The sequence below is a fragment of the Oncorhynchus masou genome, chromosome 1 (assembly GCF_036934945.1).
Source record: "Oncorhynchus masou masou isolate Uvic2021 chromosome 1, UVic_Omas_1.1, whole genome shotgun sequence".
Classification (NCBI taxonomy): domain Eukaryota; kingdom Metazoa; phylum Chordata; class Actinopteri; order Salmoniformes; family Salmonidae; genus Oncorhynchus; species Oncorhynchus masou.
The window spans coordinates 22,061,567-22,082,766 of record NC_088212.1 but is presented as its reverse complement, the minus strand read 5'-3'; the positions used below and the strand labels follow the sequence as shown (position 1 = coordinate 22,082,766).

General features: G+C 41.9%; 2 protein-coding genes across 3 annotated transcripts in view; one reads left to right on the top strand and one right to left on the bottom strand.

The window, feature by feature from the left end:
- The first annotated feature begins 1,804 nt into the window (after positions 1-1,804).
- LOC135537144 (selenocysteine insertion sequence-binding protein 2-like) lies at positions 1,805-11,785 on the top strand. Of its 2 annotated transcripts, none has more exons than XM_064963421.1 (18): positions 1,805-1,985; positions 2,581-2,717; positions 2,946-3,138; positions 3,250-3,325; positions 5,312-5,535; positions 5,630-5,720; positions 5,815-5,939; positions 6,112-6,261; positions 7,484-7,591; positions 7,694-7,792; positions 7,971-8,103; positions 8,278-8,441; positions 8,732-8,885; positions 8,984-9,170; positions 9,279-9,499; positions 9,772-9,926; positions 10,119-10,293; positions 10,590-11,785. In XM_064963421.1, the coding sequence occupies exons 1-18, from the start codon at positions 1,977-1,979 to the stop codon at positions 10,709-10,711; spliced, it is 2,523 nt and encodes an 840-aa protein (XP_064819493.1). In that variant the 5' UTR covers positions 1,805-1,976; the 3' UTR covers positions 10,712-11,785. The 2 variants fall into 2 exon arrangements, with proteins under 2 accessions (XP_064819493.1, XP_064819450.1); XM_064963378.1 differs by having other exon boundaries at positions 2,578-2,717.
- Positions 11,786-11,877: 92 nt separating this feature from the next.
- Positions 11,878-21,200, bottom strand: part of prlrb (prolactin receptor b) — a 30,139-nt gene continuing 20,816 nt past the window's right edge. Inside the window, exons 7-9 of the mRNA XM_064963514.1 lie at positions 13,220-13,316; positions 13,044-13,113; positions 11,878-12,868 (exon numbers count right to left, since the gene is read on the bottom strand). Coding sequence (XP_064819586.1) covers positions 12,047-12,868; positions 13,044-13,113; positions 13,220-13,316 — 989 coding nt within the window. The 3' untranslated portion in view covers positions 11,878-12,046. The remainder of the gene's footprint in view (positions 12,869-13,043; positions 13,114-13,219; positions 13,317-21,200) is intronic.

Below are 21,200 nucleotides of genomic sequence, written 5' to 3'. Positions count from 1 at the left end.
TTTGGTGACAAGCCGAATTTCTTCAGCCTCCTGGGGTTGAAGAGGCGCCGCTGCGCCTTCTTCACGATGCAGTCTGTGTGGGTGGACCAATTCAGTTTGTCTGTGATGTGTATGCCGAGGAACTTACTACCCTCTCCACTACTGTTCCATCGATGTGGATGTGGGGGGTGTTCCCTCTGCTGTTTCCTGAAGTCCACAATCATCTTCTTAGTTTTGTTGACATTGAGTGTGAGGTTATTTTCCTGACACCACACTCCGAGGGCCCTCACCTCCTCCCTGTAGGCCGTCTCGTCGTTGTTGGTAATCAAGCCTACCACTGTTGTGTCGTCCGCAAACTTGATAATTGAGTTGGAGGCGTGCGTGGCCACGTAGTCGTGGGTGAACAGGGAGTACAGGAGAGGGCTCAGAACGCACCCTTGTGGGGCCTCAGTGTTGAGGATCAGCGGGGTGGAGATGTTGTTGCCTACCCTCACCACCTGGGGGCGGCCCGTCAGGAAGTCCAGTACCCAGTTGCACAGGGCGGGGTCTAGACCCAGGGTCATAGTATGTGTATAGTTAGTATGCCAAAAGTTCCCGGATGTCGTACTAAATTCCCCAAAATACGAAGTATACAAGCAGTGGACACCAAGACATCAGTAGATTCATAATTGAACACATTTATGAAGATTTTACACTATTGTGGAGAGATGTACTGCTTGGATTCTTTACCTACGATGGAAATAAGCTGAAACAATTTTATGTACTTAATTTTATTATTCTTTTGGCCAAATTTCATATTCACAAATGTAAATTTACAAACAAAACACCACATTTTCTTAACTTACAAACATTTATTGAACTATATTTTAAGACAATTAAATACTCTAAGCTGTTAGAATTATATGTGTATGCATGTCCCTTAAGGTCCTTATGTAATGTGATATTGTACCCCCTAGCCCAATTGTCCTTTGTATATTATTTATATATACTTGTGTTCCCACATGTACTTCCTGTATTGATTTGTTGTTAATAAAATAAAAATATATAAGCAGTGGACACTTTCCGTGCTTTTATGGACTATAATGCCGTTCACAAAATAGGCGTAGCTTTTCAGATTTTGAAGTAAATTACGGAAAATATGCAGCGGAAGTTCTACGAGGGCGGATACAAGTTCATTGCTTTAACTAATTATGACAAATGTTAAAATGTTGAGCAATGTAATAAAGTCATCACTTTTCAAATAAGTTACACGTTATGTTGGCTGACAATTTATTAGCTACGCTATGCTTTGAACCGCATAGAATTACAGCAGTATTGTATTTATATTTTTGTATTATTATTAATTGTTTTTGTTTGCATTCCAGCAGTATGTAAGGGTATGTTTGCTACTGTTACAAGGTTAGTTGGCTACAAATACATCAAATTTACCAGGCAGTATATTAACTATATGCAATCTATATGCAAATCCAACGTTTATTGATTTGATTATTCACGTCATTCTTAGATAAGTTGTATAGTCGCAGTGCGTTCTCAATGGACATTGTTAATTCTGTCTGTCTACTCCGATATCAGAGCACTATTGTCTGAGCGTGCCAGAGCGCAGAATAACTGATTAATTTACGAACGTTCAATATGGCCGGTGTCAGTAAACGTCGGCAAAGAAGCGTGTTTAAATTGTTGTCAATAGCAGAGTTCAGTCACCATCGCTCTAGATAACATGAAAACAGCATACTAGCTCTGCTAGGGCATGTAGAATGGTCAGAGTGAGGAACGCCCAGAATTGCGGGCTGCAGTTGCACACTATTGAAGCTTGGTGCTACATCATGTGCACTCTGGGTGCTCAAATTTTCCACAGCTGACTTGCCTGAGAGTTGTGTTCAACCGATGTCATGCTATGTTGGTACAGTAACTGTGTAGTCAGCTAACTGTGTGCATATATATATACACACGACAGAAACATGATCATCTGACTTCAACTGGCAATCACGAAACAGGAGATGGACAAGGTAAGATTAAGGATGCAGTTTGTTATTGAGAAATGCCTATAGCTAGCCAAGCGAAGTAGCTAACTAGCTACATTCGCATGCTAAAACCAGAATGCTAGATAGCAACTGTTGTGTAATACTAAACTGCCATATGCCAGCCAGTTGTCGGTTTCTTTGATTGTACATGACTATCATGAAATTCGACTTCGACGATTTTATTTCACGCCGAATGATTAACGTTATGTAGCTAGCTAGCTAAGATTGATAGTCGCTAGTACCGTTACATGTGCACGAGCTAGGCTAACCATAACAAACCAATTGAGCTTGAATGGATGGGCTAGGTAGGCACTGACTCATTACTGTATCCCTGACTGGCGCCACTAGCAATTGGAAGCCGAGATAGTTTTAACTGACTTGTTAAACTAACGTGTGTATTCGTGACGTTGCAGACCCAATGTCCTTGGCCATTGCACTTGTGTTGGCTTTGAAATGACTTCCCTTACCTGCTAGTGTTCACGTACACTTGTCGCTAACTTAGACATATCTTTCCTTGTTAGTTAAATTTCAATGTAATATTATTGGTTAATTTCTTATTTGCTTTGGTATATTGCAGCAGAGCAAATTGTCACCTGTAGTCCAGCCCTTTGTTCCAAAAGTCCAGCAGGAAGGGAGATTGGAGGCCCCTAAACAACTGACAACTTCACTGCCCCTGACACTACCAAACCCTTATCTGTTAGATCAAGGTTCTAGAAGGTAGGACTAATTCATTTATTGTGCCTTTTATTGTTTCCATACATTTCTCTAAAGCAAGTACTTGCCGGAGTTGGTGTAGGGTAGTGTGTTTTTAAATGTTAAACTATTTTGTATATTCTGTCATAGAGCAGAAACATAGCTATTTTGCCATTTGTCTTCAGTTTATTGCAGATTGCGTAGCTAACATGATTGTGGAGTGAACTCGTTCATTTCTAAATCTCCATCCAGGCATCAGGCTGGTAAGTCTACTTCAGGTGACGGCTCGAGAAAGAGCCCCAGGCAGAGGCCATCAACCACTGATGGTATGCGAGGAGACGCACAGAGCAAGCATGGCTACATCAGCAGCCGTCGTACCAAAGGGACAACCGAGACCAGTGCATACACAGCTGGAGAACGACTCATACGTGATCAGCAGACAAAGGTCTGTTTAATTCTACTGACCACTTTGAAACCAAACTAGAATATAGCTTAATACAAACAAATGTACTTTGTGTCTTCATATATCTCAACTGATCCCCCCCCAACTTCACAGGCATCAAAATCTAGTTCTGAGTTTGGTTCCCAGGACAATAACATGATCAGGACATCCTTGGATGCACCAAGAAGAGGTAATCACACATGTTGCATATAACGCACACATATTCATTATGTGTTGTTCATGGTAGGTATCAATGTTCCCTCAAATTGTGCAACTTCCAGTGTGTGTTTACTGTGAACACTGAGGCTGTACCTGCTATAAGTTACAGTTTCAGACAGTGGTCAATTAGGCTACTGCGCCTTTTTATCATAATTTAGGCCTTCCAGGGTGGCCTACCATCAAAAAGTATGGAGAAAATGTATCCCATAACATTTTAACATGGAAATAGCTGTTCTATCATCCAGCCTACAGTAGCAACCAATGTGTGGTGTTTAATGTAGTCCTACATTCCATGAGACTTTTGAAAAACACATGTAGGGCTTGACAAGGAGGTGACTGAAAATGTTGTTTGATGCAATAAACCACTTTACAAAATAAAATGCATTATTATTCCCATACTACTATTACAGAGAATAAGACAAATTATGATACCCTCTGCCTATTGACTACTTCGTTTATTCAAGACCGTCTCAAAATACTGCCCCTTTAAGACAAAAAAAGCTCTTTACCTGACTCGCTTTTCAAAGATGTCTAGAAATGTACTTGTGTTGTGCTCTTGTAGGAAGTAATCACTCCCCCATTGCTGACTACAAATGATCTATAACTGGGCTAATAACTCTCCCTAACTAGCAAAGGATGTGAACAGATGTGCTCACGTGGCTACATGCAGCTCTCGCTTTGATATCAAAACAAGCGCATCTACACATGACCTCTCAACACAGGCCAGATCAAAGTGAAAGTGTAGTTAAACAGTGTAATTATTCCCTCCAAGGCAATCAAACAAGTGAAATTCAGCGGCCCAGACACGAGACGTATGTGGCAGGGTCTACAGGACTACAAAAGAAAAGCTAGCATGTCATGGACGCCCACGTCATGCTTCCAGACAAACTAACCACCTTCTTTGCACGCTTTGAGGATAATACAGTGCCACCGTCGTCGCCCGCTAACAACGACTAACCATCTCTGCAGCACTCCACTAATCAGACCTTTATGGTAGAGTGGCCAGACAGAAGCTACTCCTCAGTAAAAGGCACTTGATAGTCTGCTTGGAGTTTGCCAAAGGGCAACTAAAGACTCAGTCTATGTGAGACAAGATTTTCTGGTCTGATGAAACCAAGATGTAACTTTTTGGCCTGAATGCCAAGCATCACGTCTGGAGAGAACCTGGCACCATCCCTACGGTGAAGTACGGTGGTGGCAGCATCGTGCTGTGGGATTGTTTTTTGTTTTTTTTAGTGACAGGGGCTGGAAGACTAGTCAGGATCGAGGGAAAGATGAGTGAAGCAAAGTACAGAGATCCTTGATGAAAACCTGCTCCAGAGCAGTCAGGATCTCAGACTAGGGTGAAGGTTCACCTTCCAACAGGACAACAACCATAAGCACACATCCAAGACAACACAGGAGTGGCTTCGGGGACAAGTCTCGGAATGTCCTTGAATGGCCCAGTCAGAGCCCGGACTTGAACCCGATCGAACATCTCTGGAGAGACCTGAAAATAGCTGTGTAGCGACACTCCCCATACAACCTGACGGAGCTTGAGAGGATCTACAGAGAAGAAGGGGAGATACTCCCCAAATACAGGTGTGCCAAGCTTGTAGGATCATACCCAAGAAGACTCTATGCTCTAATTACTGCCAAAGTTCATTCAACAAAGTACTGAGTATAGTCTGAGTACTTATATAAATGTTATATTTCCGTTTTTGTTTTTATTACATTTGCAAACATTTCTAAAAACCTGTTTTTGCTTTGTTATGGGTTATTGTGCATTATGGGGTGTATCGTCTGTAGATTGAGGGGGAAAAAATATTTAAATCATTTTAGAATAAGGCTGTAACGTAACAAATTGAGGAAGAAGTGAATGGGCCTGAATGCTTTCCGAATGCACTTTATAAACTCTTCCATTTGCATTAAACTTTTTTTTTTCTTTAGTGTGGTATTTTATTTGCTTTGTCTGCAGGGGGTTTTAGAGGGACCAGATCTGCCCCAAAGTCATCAGAGAGATCTGAACCTGCCCAGTTGGATCTTGTCACGTTTGAGGTGAAAATGGCTGAATTCCCAGAGCTGGGTGGTTTGGCACCCGGCAGTCCTGCACTTCCCGCCCCACAGAAACCTGGAACCTGCTGGGGATCAGCCTCACCATCCCTCACCCCCCATCATCAGAGCTCAGTATGCACTAGTAAGGTAGGTCTACTGAGATATAGCATGCTGTCATAAATGTTATTTCTAATTTATGAAATTATCTTAAGAAATGCCATTTTGAGTTTTGGATCTGTAGACTACACCAGTAAGAAAAGGACAAAGACAGGACCCCAGTCGATGCACCGCTTCCAGTGAAAATATTGATGCATCCTTGACTATCGCACAAGGTACTGGACATTTTTAAATTTAGCATTCAAAAGTAATGTAATGGTTTTTGCTGTATGCCATTAAGAAAATAATCAATGTACTTGACCCATTCAGCTCAGACTGTGGAGGCAGTTTCACAGAGCAGTGGCCTAGCAGTGACCTCCTGGGCCAATGTGGCCTCCCAGCCTCCAAAGAAAGTAATCCCCAAGAAAACGGTTAATAATGGCACTCCCTCCCAGGTACTGTGTGTGCTTGATGCAAATCCTACTGTACATCTCGATCTAGCGAAAGTGCCCCCTTGATCTCAAACTGATATGTTTAAGCTTTGATGATTTACTGAGGTAGAAATTAAGTTGACCAACATTTTCACTTTTGAAGAGAATTTGACCTTTTTGTCTTGTCCTTAATTAGAAGGAAACATCTGTGCAGCAAGAAGAACAAGCCTCTGAGAAGAAGAAGAAGAAAGGGAAGAAGAAGAAGAAATCCAAAATGCCGGGTGAAGTTGGAGCGTTAGAGGAGTCTGAGGACCTGGTCATTTATCAGGAGCCACCCAAGTTTGAGGTGCAATAAGTAACAGTGCACATGTACAAATACTAAGTTTATTAGGTACACCCATCTAGTACCGTGTCGGTCCCTCCTTTGCCCCCAGAACGGCCTAAATTCTTCAGAGGCATGGATTCTACAAGGTGTGGCGTTCAAGCGTAGCTCAATTGGTATCAAGGGTCCCAACCTGTGCCAGGAAAAAAAATCCCCACACCATTACACCAACGTCATCAGCTTGTACCATTGACACCAGGCAGGATGAGCCCATAAATTCATGCTGCTTATGCCAAATCATGACTCTGCCATTAGCATGACGCAACGGGAACCAGGATTTGTCGGACCAGGCAATGTTTTTCCACTCCAGTGTTGGTGATCGTGTGCCCACTGGAGCCGCTTCTTTATTTTAGCTGATAAGAGTGGAACCTGTGTGGTCGTCTGCTGCAATTGCCCATCCGTGACAAAGACCGACAAGTTGTGTGTTTCGAGATGCTTTTCTGCACACCGCTGTTGTACTGCGCCGTTATTTGCCTGTGTTTGGCCTGCCTGTTCGCTTGCACGATTCTTGCCATTCTCTTCTTGCCATTCTCTTACCTCTCTCATCAACGAGATGTGCCGCTGACTGATTTAAAAAAAAAAATTGTCACACCATTCTCGGTACACTCTAGAAATTGTTGTTCTGAAATACTGGAACCGGTGTGCCTGGCACCGATGATCATACCACGCTCAAAGTCGCTTAGGTCAATTGTTTTGCCCATTCTAACATTCAATCAAACAGTAACTGAATGCCTCTGTCTGCTTGCTTTATATAGCTTGCCACGTGACTCACTGTTGGTGCAAACTATTTTTGTGAGCGGGGTGGTGTACCTGTTAAACTGGCCACTGAGTTCTATAGTTATGTTTTAATAATATGCTTAAAAGTGCTTTCCATTGTAAAGAGGGATATTTTAAATCACTTCAGGAGACCTCCCATTTATTTAACCTACCTAGGGAAGTCAGTTGAGAACAAATAATTATTTACAATGATGGCCTACCCCTGCCAAACCCTCCCTTAACCCGGATGACGCTATGCCAATTGTGCACTGCCTCTTTTTAAGAAATCAAATGTATTTATTAATAGAGCCCCTTTTACAACAGTAGTTGCTACAGTGTTTATACAGAAACTGAGCCTAAAACCCCACACTGATGTTATTTAGTATCAAATCAATTGAATTTATTTGTTGACTGCTTATTTTCCTCCTAGGATGAAGAAGAGTTTCCAGACTTGTCTCTGGCCTTCGCTGGTTTAGCCAGAGTGCAAGGCCACAACTCAGTAGTGTTGAGCAACATGGCAAAACTAGTCAACAAGGAGGTAGGGAATTAACATTACTCTTGAAAATACAAACCAGAAGCATTATAAATGAAATTACAACTTAATTTAATCAATAAACATACATTTTTATTTATGGTAAAGGAGGGTCACAGAGAAGGAACAGGACTCCAGCCAGGTGACCAAAACAAGGACAAAGCCACAGCAGGAAAAGCTCTCCCTTCAGAGACAAAGAAGGGACAGGTCAGCATTGAACTTTACTCATGATTTATAGGAAAATATTGAAATCTGATTCAGGCTGGCTTATTCTGTACAGACACTTCATGATGTTAGAAGAGCAGATAGCCTGAAAGTCAACCTCCGTTGTTGTGTAACTTTGTCCAAATGGTTATTCTTGTAAATGATGAAACCTTCTCATCAGAAAGCTGAGAAGACCAGTGGGAAGAAGAGCAAAGTCCCTGTGCAGCTGGATATTGGGAATATGTTGGCGGTTCTGGAGAAGAAACAGCAAACTCAGAAAGACAAGCAGGACACCAAAGGGGTTATCCTCTCAGGTTATATTACAGCAGAAAAAAACTTCAGTCATTTGTTGTTGTTTTTTACTCATGGAACTTTTAAATGAAAAGTGCTTGAAAAATAGCACTGATGATGATACAATGCCTACACATTGCTACCCACGTTCTGCATCATGCTATTCTAACATATCTTTGACATTTGTTACTATGTAGTTGGTGGGTCGCTACCTGTCGGCCATAAGAACGCACTAATCCAGAAGAAACCATTGACACAGGATAAGATAGCCCACAACCCCTTGGACTCGACCAGCCCTCTGGTAAAGAAGGGCAAGCAGAGAGAGGTTCCCAAAGCTAAGAAACCCACACCGCTGAAAAGGGTGAGTCTCTCAGACCCCAGCTATCTGGAAATATGTATGGACTGTGTTATCATTTACTAGCTTGGATTTACTCTGCCTTTCTTTACTCCCAAAAACATTTTCTGTGATGATTAAATGTTTTTACCCTATTGAATGCTTTGCTGAATGGTGCACTGCTATTGGACGAGATCATGCTTGATAAGCCTTACTTTAGCATGCATTTTAGACCAATCTGTCTTGAAATACGTTTTTATAGTCCCGTACTCTACTGCCACCCTTTACCAGTATTGTTTTGTCTGTTCAATCTGCAGGTGATTCTCAAGGAGAGGGAAGACAGGAAACAGAACCGTTTGCTGGAGGAGCGGGCACTGCCCCCTTCAAGTGAAGAATCCAAGATGGCCGGGGAAATAACAGAGGAGCTGTGTGAGGCCATCGGCATAGACCAGGACCAGCGTGACTCTCCAGGTCAGACAGAACTTCACTTCATAATTTTTAGAGTAGAAAATGTACTTGGTGTAAGTATTTCTGACTAAGTGTAAGAGGTAATGTGTGTGATACTTCAGATGTAAGCAGTAGCCCTACTAGCCCCTCTGTGCTTGAGGAGCAGTCAGAAGTACATGGGGAGACTGAGGGGGACACTGAGGAGGAGACTGAGAAGGAGACGGAGGAGACTGAAGAGCCAACCAACCACTCTCAGCCACAGCACTGCCCTCCCTTTCGACCCAAAATCCACAGCAGGAAATTCAGAGAGTAAGCCATCATGGTTTCCATTTCTTACACTGACAAGATAAGATTCTAAACATATACTCTTAACCATACTGGATGACACACACACACCATTTAAATATTGTCTCCCAGTTACTGCAGCCAGGTGCTGAGTAAAGATGTGGACGAGTGTGTGACCAACCTGCTGAAAGAGCTGGTGCGCTTCCAGGACCGGCTGTACCAGAAAGACCCTATGAAGGCCCGCATGAAGAGACGTCTGGTCATGGGCCTCCGGGAGGTCCTCAAACACCTCAAACTCAGGAAGGTCAAGTGTGTTGTCATCTCCCCCAACTGTGAACGGATCCAATCTAAAGGTACAGTATACTCATTAGACTTCTACAACCTGGGTTTCCTGTGTTGACTGAGATTCCACGGGCATTCTCACCATTGTCTCTTTAGAATTGTTGCTTTTCATTGTGTTTATATTGTACATGCAAGAGCAAAATGACAATACCCAGTCCTTGTAATGTAATTTAAATTTTTTTTTTTTATTCAAAGTAGGTGAAATGAACTTTTCTCATGTTTTGCCCTTTTTTCAGTGTTTACAGTGCACAATGCTAAGGATCATGTATTCTCTCTTCCACAGGCGGTCTGGATGAAGCTCTCCACACCATCATTGACACCTGTCGGGAGCAGGGCGTTCCCTTTGTGTTTGCCCTCTCCAGGAAGGCCCTGGGCCGGTGTGTCAACAAAGCTGTGCCTGTCAGCCTTGTGGGCATCTTCAACTACGATGGAGCACAGGTATGGGCATTCAGTAAAACTGGAGGCTTAGTAAGTGCTGCTGGACATTTTTGTTTAGTCTTAATGATACAATGTTGGAGACTTGAGTCACGTATTGCATGATACAAACCAGAGACTAAGAAGATCTTTGTTCTCTTAGCTGTTAAGTGGTGTGTGCATGGATGTGGTTACGGTTTGTCTTTGATTCTACAGGACCATTACCACAAAATGATTGAACTGTCGTCAGAGGCGAGGAGAGCTTATGAGGTGATGATAGAAAACTTGGAGTTGACATCACAAGGAGAACAAGAGAACCAAGTGGATCAGCTAAGCACTGGGCCACTGCCATCTCCACCAGCCTGCTCAGAAACAGAGGAGCCAGAGTACAGTAAGCGAAAAAGTTCCATTCACTGACTGTCAAAAGCAATTTATATTACACTAAATACTTGTGTGGAATCTCCTTCAAACATTTCCCTAGGTTAATTTCCATTTAGCTACATTCCTTGGCAATGCATGGGTGGCCTGATCTGGGCTTAGAACAGTTAGTGTAAATTGTCTTAGCTGATAAGAAAAAGTTATTTACCAAGCCTGTTTCTCTGCTTAGTTTATGTAAGGTGGGATACTAACTGAATGAAGGACTGCTCGATGATTTTGTTTATTTTCTCTAAATCCCTCTTTCCTCAGTAAAACTGTGGAAGAAAATGCTGGAGAAGGAATGCAATCACAAGTTTTTAAACTTCGAGGAGCAGTTTAACTCCGTCCCCAGGGCCAGTGACTGTAAAGAACAGATGGATGAGAAGAGTTGATGATGGAGACTGTGCCTAAAAACCCACTTGATGCCAGCGCTGACTGTCAGTCCTGAAGGAAATACTTGATGGCACCCTATTCCTTATAGTGCTATATTTTCTTTGCCAGAGCCCTATGAGTGCTAGGTTAGGGAATATTGTGCCATTTCAGATGCTGACAGATCAACATTTCCTGGGACCAAACCAATCACTAGAAGTGATCCTTCAGCATGTATTTACACTGCTCCATGATTGACAGGTTTATTTACCTAATGTGCCTATATAAAATAGAATTAAATTATACTTTATCTGTGAATGTTAGATGAGCGACATGACCTCCAGAGGTCCACAGTTTTTTTTTCTGAAACAAAAAATGCCACACGGTTTTGTTTTCTTGTGTTCAAATTAGGCATATTATTTCCTTTGTCAATCATGTGTGTACTTATTGTATAAGGTTGAGATTCAGTGATTGTTTCTTTGAGGCTACACCAGTCAACAAATGTCTGCTGTCATATACACTGATATGAACTTTGGTCTTTGACATTAGCATTATGTCTCTTAAGAATAAAAATGTTTTGTCATTAATTGTCAAAACCTTTTTATTTTACTAGGCAAGTCAGTTAAGAACAAATTCTTATTTTCAATGACGGCCTAGGAACAGTGGGTTAACTGCCTGTTCAGGGGCAGAACGACAGATTTGTACCTTGTCAGTTCGGGGATTTGAACTTGCAACCTTTTGGTTACTAGTCCAACGCTCTAACCACTAGGCTACCCTGCCTAATGAAGGTTATATAATTTTGTTTACTTTGTTACATTCATGTGCATTACTTTATATTTTTAATTGTTAAATGTCTTTTATAATATTACAATAATTATGGTTCAATGATCAATAATGATCTAAAGTGATGTATATTGTATTTTTGATGTATATTATTGTTTTTACATTCTATTCCTTCAGATGCATCATTTTGAATGTGACTGTAGTGTCAATGCAGTACAACAGCCCCCAAATCAAAATGATCAAAGCTGTACAACGAATCAGTTATTCTTGTTTTAAGCAATTACAATGAAAAATCTTATTCAACATTCATCAAATGTCTTAACTCTTGAATATGGATAGTTAAGTGAGTTTGCTTGCTATGCTTTGTGTGTAACCTGTGGTGAGTGTTTTAATCTCAAGACATACATTAATCAGAAAATACCATATTTATTGGCTCACTGTATACAGTACATACAAAAACAATATCCTGAGCAACATGATATAGTCCATTCTCTTGTCAGTGAAAATGACACAATCCCGAGTATTTCATTTTTTTGCTACATTGGAATGTCATTTCAGACAAAAATTACATTTTATTAAGTGTGTGACATAGTGACAGGCTCCACATAACCATTAGATCCTATATGCACTCCCTCTTTTGCAGGCACTGTCATATTAGGTTTACATGGCTTCTGTTGGAGACATTTCTCTGATTGATTGCCTCCTACCTTACAGGAAGTGCAATTGAGGGGGACCGTTTCTCTCTTGAGCAGCACTACATTATCATTCTCCACCACAGTCACTTTGCTATAGTCCTCCTGCCTCTTATCCATCTTAGGTACAAGCACCTGTAGGCCTATGCTCTTTGTCCACCTCTGAACCTCCACACAACCAATGGCCTGCGAGGGAGTCACAATATTCTGTGATGACAAATGTTTGTCATCACAGTTTGATTGGCTCTTGACCACTGTTTCCCTGTAGTCTAGATGTCTGGTTAAGCTGTCCCAGAGATCTTTATGATGGCTTAAGGATCGATACTTGCTGGAAACAGGCGCTTGCTTTGGCGTTTCAGTAACATTGTTGAATGGCTTCTTCTGAGGATATGGGTGAGATGTAACGTCAGTGGACAGACTCTTGGTCTTCCTAAAAGTAGATTCAAGCCCCTCAGAATAACCCTGTTCCACCGTCTCTCTGCCTCCAACTTTTACTTCTTTATTATTAGCCTCCATCAAAAGGCTGTGGTCATAGCAACCATGATCTATGGAGTTATTTGTCCTTGTTTGTCCATTCTGAAGATCTGGTGTCACCTGTTCACTATCAAACACCAGCAGATAGTCCACTTGCTGGTCCTTAGTGGCTATGGTGGGAGGAAAGCCCTGGTTGATCAGAGAGCTTAAAATGTCCTCGGACCGCCCACTCTGGAAGAGAGTTGCATAAGATGAACAACACTGGAAGAGGGAAATATTAACATGTAGACCTGCATGTCTAAATTCTCTGAATAATTTTTGTATGTGTGTTTCTGTGATGTCTGGTGGTTGGGAGAAGAGCAAAAGAAGAATTTAGTATAAGATGGACAAGTATATTGAACTTTACCTTCAGGAGTTGTGTATCTAGTCCTGATATCTTTGGACCAGGAACTGGAGGCAGAAGACATTGTTTCACACTGGGACAAAAAAAGGATACATTTTTATTGTACTCACAATTTGAATATATTATGGATAGTTTGAAAATAAAACTTTTAAAATATTCTGTTTAAGGAAAATATATACTATTTTCTCTTCATGGCCAGGGTGAAGGTAACAAGCAGGATTATAAAAGCAGAAAACACGGTGACCACAATCCAGATCGATCGCTCCTTCAGAAAGTCTACAAACACACACATGGGAGAGAACCGCATCAGAATGAATTTCAAATGCATACTGTATATCAGGGTTGCGTTCAATTCAGATGTAATCGAGAATGACTCATGAATTCCAATTCAATTACTGAGTTTTAATTGAAGTAGTAAACAGGATACAGAATTGCAATTCAAATTCTAATTAAAGGAAATAGAATTTAATTCAGTGAAATTCAAATGCCTTTTCTATATAAGGTGCAATATACACAAATATACATCTTGTACATAAAACATCAAACATGTCATTATATACAATACCAGTCAAAAGTTTGGACACACCTACTCATTCAAGGGTTTTTCTTTATTTTGACTAATTTCTACATTGTAGAATAATAGTGAAGACATCAAAACTATTAAATAATACATATGGAATCATGTAGTAACCAACAAAGTGTTACACAAACATAGCCTGTTTACTTTGTTTAGATATTGAAATCAAGTACCCAACCTCTTGGCATTCTCTCAACCAGCTTCATGAGGTAGTCACCCGGAATTCATTTCAATTAACAGGTGTGCCTTGATAAAAGTTCATTTGTGGAATTTCTTTCCTTCTTAAATGCGCTGATGAAATTGGCTCTCATGAGGACCACCACAGGAAAGGAAGACTCAGAGTTACCTCTGCTGCAGAGGATAAGTTCATTAGACTTACCAGCCTCAGAAATTGCAGCCATAATAAATGCTTCACAGAGTTCAAGTAATAGACATATCTCAACATCAACTGTTCAGAGGAGACTGCATGAATCAGGCCTTCATGGTCGAATTGCTGCAAAGAAACCACTACTAAAGGACACCAATAAGAAGAAGAGACTTGCTTGGGTCAAGAAACACGAACAATGGACATTAGGCCGCTGAAAATCTGTCCTTTGGTCTGATGAGTCCAAATGTGAGATTTTTGGTTCCAACCGCCGTGTCTAGGTGAGCCGCAGAATAGGTGAACAGATGATCTCTGCATGTATGGTTTCCACCGTGAAGCATGGAGAAGGTGTGATGGTGCTTTTCTGGTGACACTGTCAGTGATTTATTTAGAATTTAAGGCACACTTAACCAGCATGGCTACCACAGCATTCGGCAGCGATACGCCATCCCATCTGGTTTGTGCTTAATGGGACTATCATTTGTTTTTCAACAGGACAATGACCCAACATACCTACAGGCTGTGTAAGGGCTATTTGACCAAGAAGGAGAGTGATGGAGTGCTGCATCAGATGACCTGGTCTCCGCAATCACCCGACCTCAACCCAATTGAGATGGTTTGGGATAAGTTGTACCGCAGAGTGAATAAAAACCAAAGCTGTCATCAAGGCAAAGGGTGGCTACTTTGAAGAATATAAAATATATTCTGATTTGTTTAACACTTTTTTGGTTACTACATGACTCCATATGTGTGATTTCATAGTTTTAATGTCTTCACTATTATTCTAAAATGTAGAAAATATTAAAAATAAAAACCCTTGAATGAGTAGGTGTGTCCAAACGTTTGACTGGTACTTGTATATGCATATAAAATATTGTTGAAACATTTGATTTTCAGGACAAACCATTACATTTAATGATTAAGAATAACAAAACCTGTATACAAATATTATATTTAATTAATCACCTAAATCTTGCCAGAATGCATTAGTTTAACCCTCAAGTTGACCATAAAGCCTTCAAAAAGAAGCCAAACAAAAAAAAAGGTTGGTGGAAATATAATTGGCTACTCTAAGAACTAAGGTTAAAAGAGTATATAAACATTTTTTCCAGAGAAAAATTACATGGGTCTGGAAGTGTGACCTGTCAGATTCAATGAAACTCTCATGTTTAATGACTTTGTGGAGTTTCTTTGAATTGCACTGAATTACATTTTACATCCTGTCACTCAAACTAAAATAAAAAAATTGACATCATGTGGGGTGTGGCCAATTAAATTATAATTGACTGGGAGAGGCTTTACGTACACACCTGGTGCTCTAATTGATGACGTATGTTGCGGAACAAGAGTCGACAAACAGATTTAGTTCGGTCAGTCGTCCTGATGAGCCCTTCCCAGCGTCTAGTTTAAAGATTTGGCTCTAATACTCAGGGACAATTAAAAACTTGTCTGCCGAAGTTGGGATTTGCAAGCTTGTTCAGAAGTAATTGTATTTTTTTTATTTACAAAAATTTAGAGGTTAATGCCATAGTTCTACATTTACTGTGAATATCGCTACAATACATATGCTTTAGCTGTCACCCTGGCCTGATACTGGCCACACTATCCAGCTACTTCCCTCCTTGCTGCGAAAGCTGTTGTGTTACCGGCTTGCAGTGCATACTCTGCCCATTGAGCAGTAAACTATATAACGGTGACATCCAGACTGTTACTAGTACCCAATACCAATACTACAAGTTATTTCTTGTGAAGGCTGTTATCCTTCTCGAAATGAAATCAAATGGGATGGAAAAAAATTGGCCACTTTAACTAACACCGCCGACATGTGATACAGCTTCCCAGTGGGAAGCAACTTCGGCCCAGTGGGAAGCTACTCACGTCGGCAAGTACTAGCCTCTTTGGTCACCCGAAGCAAACAGGCTAGCAACACCTTTGCACTGGCAACGGCTTGTCCTTATGTTAACTAATTGGCATGTCAAGGGGACATCCAGATGGTGACCAATACTACAATTTATTTCTCCCTCACCCATCCAAATTAACAACTTTCTTTTACAAGTTTTAACTAGCGCAATGCTGCTGCCGTTGTTGCCAGCTAGCCAGAATAAACTATACTGAATACAAATATGAATGCAACATGTAAAGTGTTGGTCCCATGTTTCATAAGCAGAAATAAAGGATCCCAGAAATGTACCATATGCACAAAACGCTTATTTCTCTTGTACCATACCAAGAAGCTGATTATACAGCATGATCATTACACAAGTGCACTTTGTGCTGGGGACAATAAAAGGCAACTCTAAAATGTGCAGTTTTGTCACAACACAATGCCACAGATGTCTCAAGTTTTGAGGGAGTGTGCAATTGCCATGCTGACTGCAGGAATATCCACCAGAGCTGTTGCTTCCATAAGCCACCGCCAATGTCATTTAGAGAATTTGGCAGTACGTCCATATGGCGGCTTGGTGGACAATGGGAAGGGGGTGTGGACTGAGAAGGGCGGGAATTACAAGAGTCACTACACAGTTGATAATTATATTGATTGAAATGCTAATCCTTCACACATGAACGCTCACTCAGTCAGGAATAATTGCAATCAATACATATTGACACTCAGTGTGTCGTAGTGATTTCTGTTGGAGTTCATCCGCCCGTCTCTCTCTGCTCCCATGAAGTCTCTCGTGGTTAGAATGGATACGTCCCATTCAGAAATGTTCTTATAGAATAGATGTTTTGGCGGTTGTTGGTCTTCGCATTCCAAGTCGACATAATTCCTAGCTGCAGACTAGTAATTAGTATTAAAAAGATTTGCTCTTATTCTGTCGGTATCGATAGTCTCAAAGTTGAACCATTTCCACCCGTGTAGCCAATGCCCCACGTGGTTTGGTTAGGAATTCAACCATTACACCCTTAGCTTATACTGAGGTTTTCGCCCCCTCTGTGATCGAGGTACGCATGGCCTAAAGAGGATTTCTCCAGGTGGGGTTTTTATTCGGAACAGTACAAAAGGGCTGTCCTATGAGCCAGATCATGTCTGTGCTTACAGGGGCGGGCCAATGACTTTGTTAACCTCTTACATCTATGGGGGCACTATTTCATTTTTGGATGAAAAACGTTCCCGTTTTAAACAAGATATTTTGTCACAAAAAGATGCTCGACTATGCATATAATTGATAGCTTTCGAAAGAAAACACTCTGACGTGTCCAAAACTACCAAGATATTCTCTGTGCGTGCCCTAGAACGTGAGCTTCAGGCAAAACCAAGATGAGATGGCATCCAGGAAATGAGCAGGATTTTTGAGGCTCTGTTTTCCATTGTCTCCTTATATGGCTGTGAATGCGAGAGGAATGAGCCTGCCCTTTCTGTCGTTTCCCCAAGGTGTCTGCAGCATTGTGACGTATTTGTAGGCAGATCATTGGAAGATTGACCATAAGAGACCACATTTACCAGGTGTCCGCCCGGTGTCCTGCGCCGAAATTGGTGCGCAAAAGTCACCTGCCAGTATTTTTCCATGGGATACAGAGAGGAAAGCAAGCTTCCACGAACTGCATATCAATGAAGAGATATGTGAAAAAACACCTTGAGGATTGATTCCAAACAACGTTTGCCATGTTTCGGTCGATATTATGTAGTTAATCCGGAAAAGTTTTACGTTGTAGGTGACTGAATTTTCGGTTCGTTTCGGTAGCCAGACGCAATGTAGAAAACGGAACGATTTCTCCTACACACAGACGCTTTCAGGAAAAACTGCGCATTTGGTATGTAACTGAGAGTCTCCTCATTGAAAACATCAGAAGCTCTTCAAAGGTAAATGATTTTATTTATTTGGTTATCTGGTTTTTGTGAAAATGTTGCGTGCTAAATGCTACTCAAAATGCTATGCTAGCTTTGCATACTCTTACACAAATTAGTCAATTTCTATGGTTCAAAAGCATATTTTGAAAATCTGAGATGACAGTGTTGTTAAGAAAAGGCTAAACTTGAGAGCAGACGCATTATTTTCATTTTATTTGCGATTTTCAGAAATCGTTAACGTTGCGTTATGCTAATGAGCCTGAGGCTTTAGTCACAAACCCGGATCCGGGATGGGGAGTTTCAAGAAGTTAAACTTTGAAGGGAATACAACTCTCTCACATTAATGATTCAAAATCTCATTACATAATTTCACAAATAGTTTCATCTTTACTCATTAATTTTATACAATAATTAGATGCAAACCTCATAACGGAGGCTCCTGTATAAACAGAGTTATGATAATGTGGCTGTATTGTCTTTCAATGAGGTCACAACATGAAACAAAACGGACCGGTCGTAGCTGGCTTCTCCACCGACCACTTACACATTCTCCAAAACATGGATATTGTTCAGTTCTCAAGTTCTGTGATGTAGAATAAGTTCCTTTGTTTTTACTGTGAAACTCTCTCTCATATATATATATGTATGTATGTACATACACACATACATACATACATACATACATACATACATACATACATACATACATACATACATACATACATACATACACTGCCTGGCCATGAGGAGAGAGTCTCCTCTAGGAATTTGCGACCTGAGATAACAGAACCTGGGTGTAGGGGGAAGAGAGAGGGGGGATGGTACTCGCTATACCCAAAGAGGGCCACGTCATGACAACTGACTGAACCAAATCCATTCGTCTCCACTTGACTCTCAGCTGCGCAACATACAATTTGGGCACGAGGTGTGCAGGCCAGCTGTAACGGATTACATTTACGTTACTTTCTAAACGAGATCCAGTCAGGAAACACTGTACACCTGGGGACCGTGTCAGCGTGCACTGCTCCCGGCCCGCCACAGGAGTCGCTAGTGCGCAATGGGAAAAGGACATCCCTGCCGGCCAAACCCTCCCCGAACCTGGACGACGCTGGGCCATTTGTGCGCCGCCCCATGGGTCTCCCGGTCGCAGCTGGCTACGACTTGAACACAGAATCTCTAGTGGTACAGCTAGCACTGTAATGCTGTGCTTTAGACCACTGCACCACTCGGGGGGCCCACGCATACTCAGGCTGACTGGATCTCATTCAGGCAAATTACAAATAAGTGCACTCAGGCTATCCGGAAGGCCAAAGTTTGTTACTTTCAGGAGCAGTTCTCTCTGTGGATCTAACCCCAAGAAATTCTGGAAAACAGTTAAAGACCTGGAGAATAAACCCTCCTCCTCACAGCTGCCCATGTCCCTTAATGTTGATGATGTGGTTGTTACTGACAAGGAGCACATGGCTGAGGTCTTTAAATCACCACTTCATTAAGTCAGGAGTCCTATTTGACTCAGCCATGCCTCATTGCCCGTCCCACATTTCCTCATCTCCCACCCCTTCTAATGCAACTAGCTCTGATGCTCCTCCCTCCCCTTCCCTACTACAAAGTTTCTCCCTGCAGGCAGTCACTGAGTCGAAGGTGATAAAGGACCTTCCTTAAACTTGACCCCAAAAAACAATATCTGGGTCAGATGGTTTGGATAGTTTCTTCTTTAAGGTTGCAGGCCGTAACATCGCCAAGACTGTATCTCGCCTTTTTAACCTTTCTCTCCTCTCTGGGGAAGTTCCCATTGCGTGGAAGGCAGCCATGATGCGTCCTCTATTTAAAAAGGGAAAGATCATGCTGATCCTAACTGTTATAGGCCTATTTCTATTTTGCCCTGTTAATCAAAAGTGTTGGAAAAACATGTCAATTATCATCTGACTGGCTTTTTTTATGTCTATAGTATTCTCTCTGGTATGCAATCTAGTTTCTGCTCAGGTTATGGATGTGTCACTGCAACCTTAAAGGTCCTAAATTATGTCACCATTACCCTTGATTCTAAGCAATGTTGTGCTGATATTTTTATTGACTTGGCCAAAGTTTTTGATACAGTAAACCTTTCCATTCTTTTGGGCTGGCTAAGGAGTATTGCTGTCTCTGAGGGGTCTTTGACTTGGTCTGCTAACTACCTCTATCAAAGTCTCAAAGGGAGTACCCCAAGTCTCGGTCCTAGGCCCCCTACGCACTTCTCAATTTGCATCAACAACATAGTACAGGCAGTAGGAAGCACTCTCATCCATTTATATGCAGATGATAAAGTCTTACTCAGCTGGCCCTCCCTGAATTTTGTGTTAAACACTCTACAACAAAGCTTTCTTAGTGTCCAACAAGCTCTCTGCCCTTAACCGTGTTCTGAACACCTCCATAACAAAGGTAATGTGGTTTGGTAAGAAGAATGCCCCTCTCCCCACCAGTGTGATTACTGCCTCTGAGGGTTTAGAGCTTGAGGTAGCCACCTCATACAAGTACTTGGGAGTATGGCTAGATGGTACACTGTCCTTCTCTCAGCACATAGCAAAGCTGCAGGCTATGGGCCTCCCGTATAGTGCAGTGGTCTAAAGCACTGCATCGCAGTGCTGAAGCATCACTACAGACCCAGGTTCGATCCCAGGCTGCGTTGCAGCCGGCCTCGAACATAAGAGACCCATGAGTCGGCGCACAATTGGCCCAGCGTCGTCCGGTTTAGGGGAGGGTTTGGCCGGCTGGGATGTCCTTGTTGGCTGGGATGTCCTCGTGCTCTTGTGGTGGGCTGGGTGCATGCACGCTGACTTCGGTCGCCAGTTGTGTTTTCTTCCAACACATTGGTGCAGCTGGCTTCCGGGTTAAGCGAGCAGTGTGTCAAGAAGCAGTGCGGCTTTGCAGGGTCGTGTTTCGGAGGACGCATGGCTCTTGACCTTCACCTCTCCAGAGTCCGTACGAGAGTTGCAGCGATGGGATTAGACTAACTACCAATTGGTATTAACAAAATTGGGGGAAAAAAGGGGGAAAAAGTACAACATAAAATATACATAAACATAAAAACTGCAGGCTAAGGTTAAATCTAGACTTGGTTTCCTCTATCGTAATCGCTCCTCTTTCACCCCAGCTGCCGAACTAACCCTGATTCAGATGACCATCCTACCCATGCTAGATTATGGAGATGTAATTTATAGAATCGGAAGGTAAGGGTGCTCTCGAGCGGCTAGATGTTCTTTACTATTCGTCCATCAGATTTGCCACCAACACTCCCTACTGCACTCTATACTCCTCTGTAAACTAGTCATCTCTGTATACCCGTCACAAGACCTACTGGTTGATGCTTATTTATAAAACCATCTCAGGCCTCACTCCCCCCTATCTGAAATACCTACTTGAGCCCTCATCCTCCACATACAACACCCG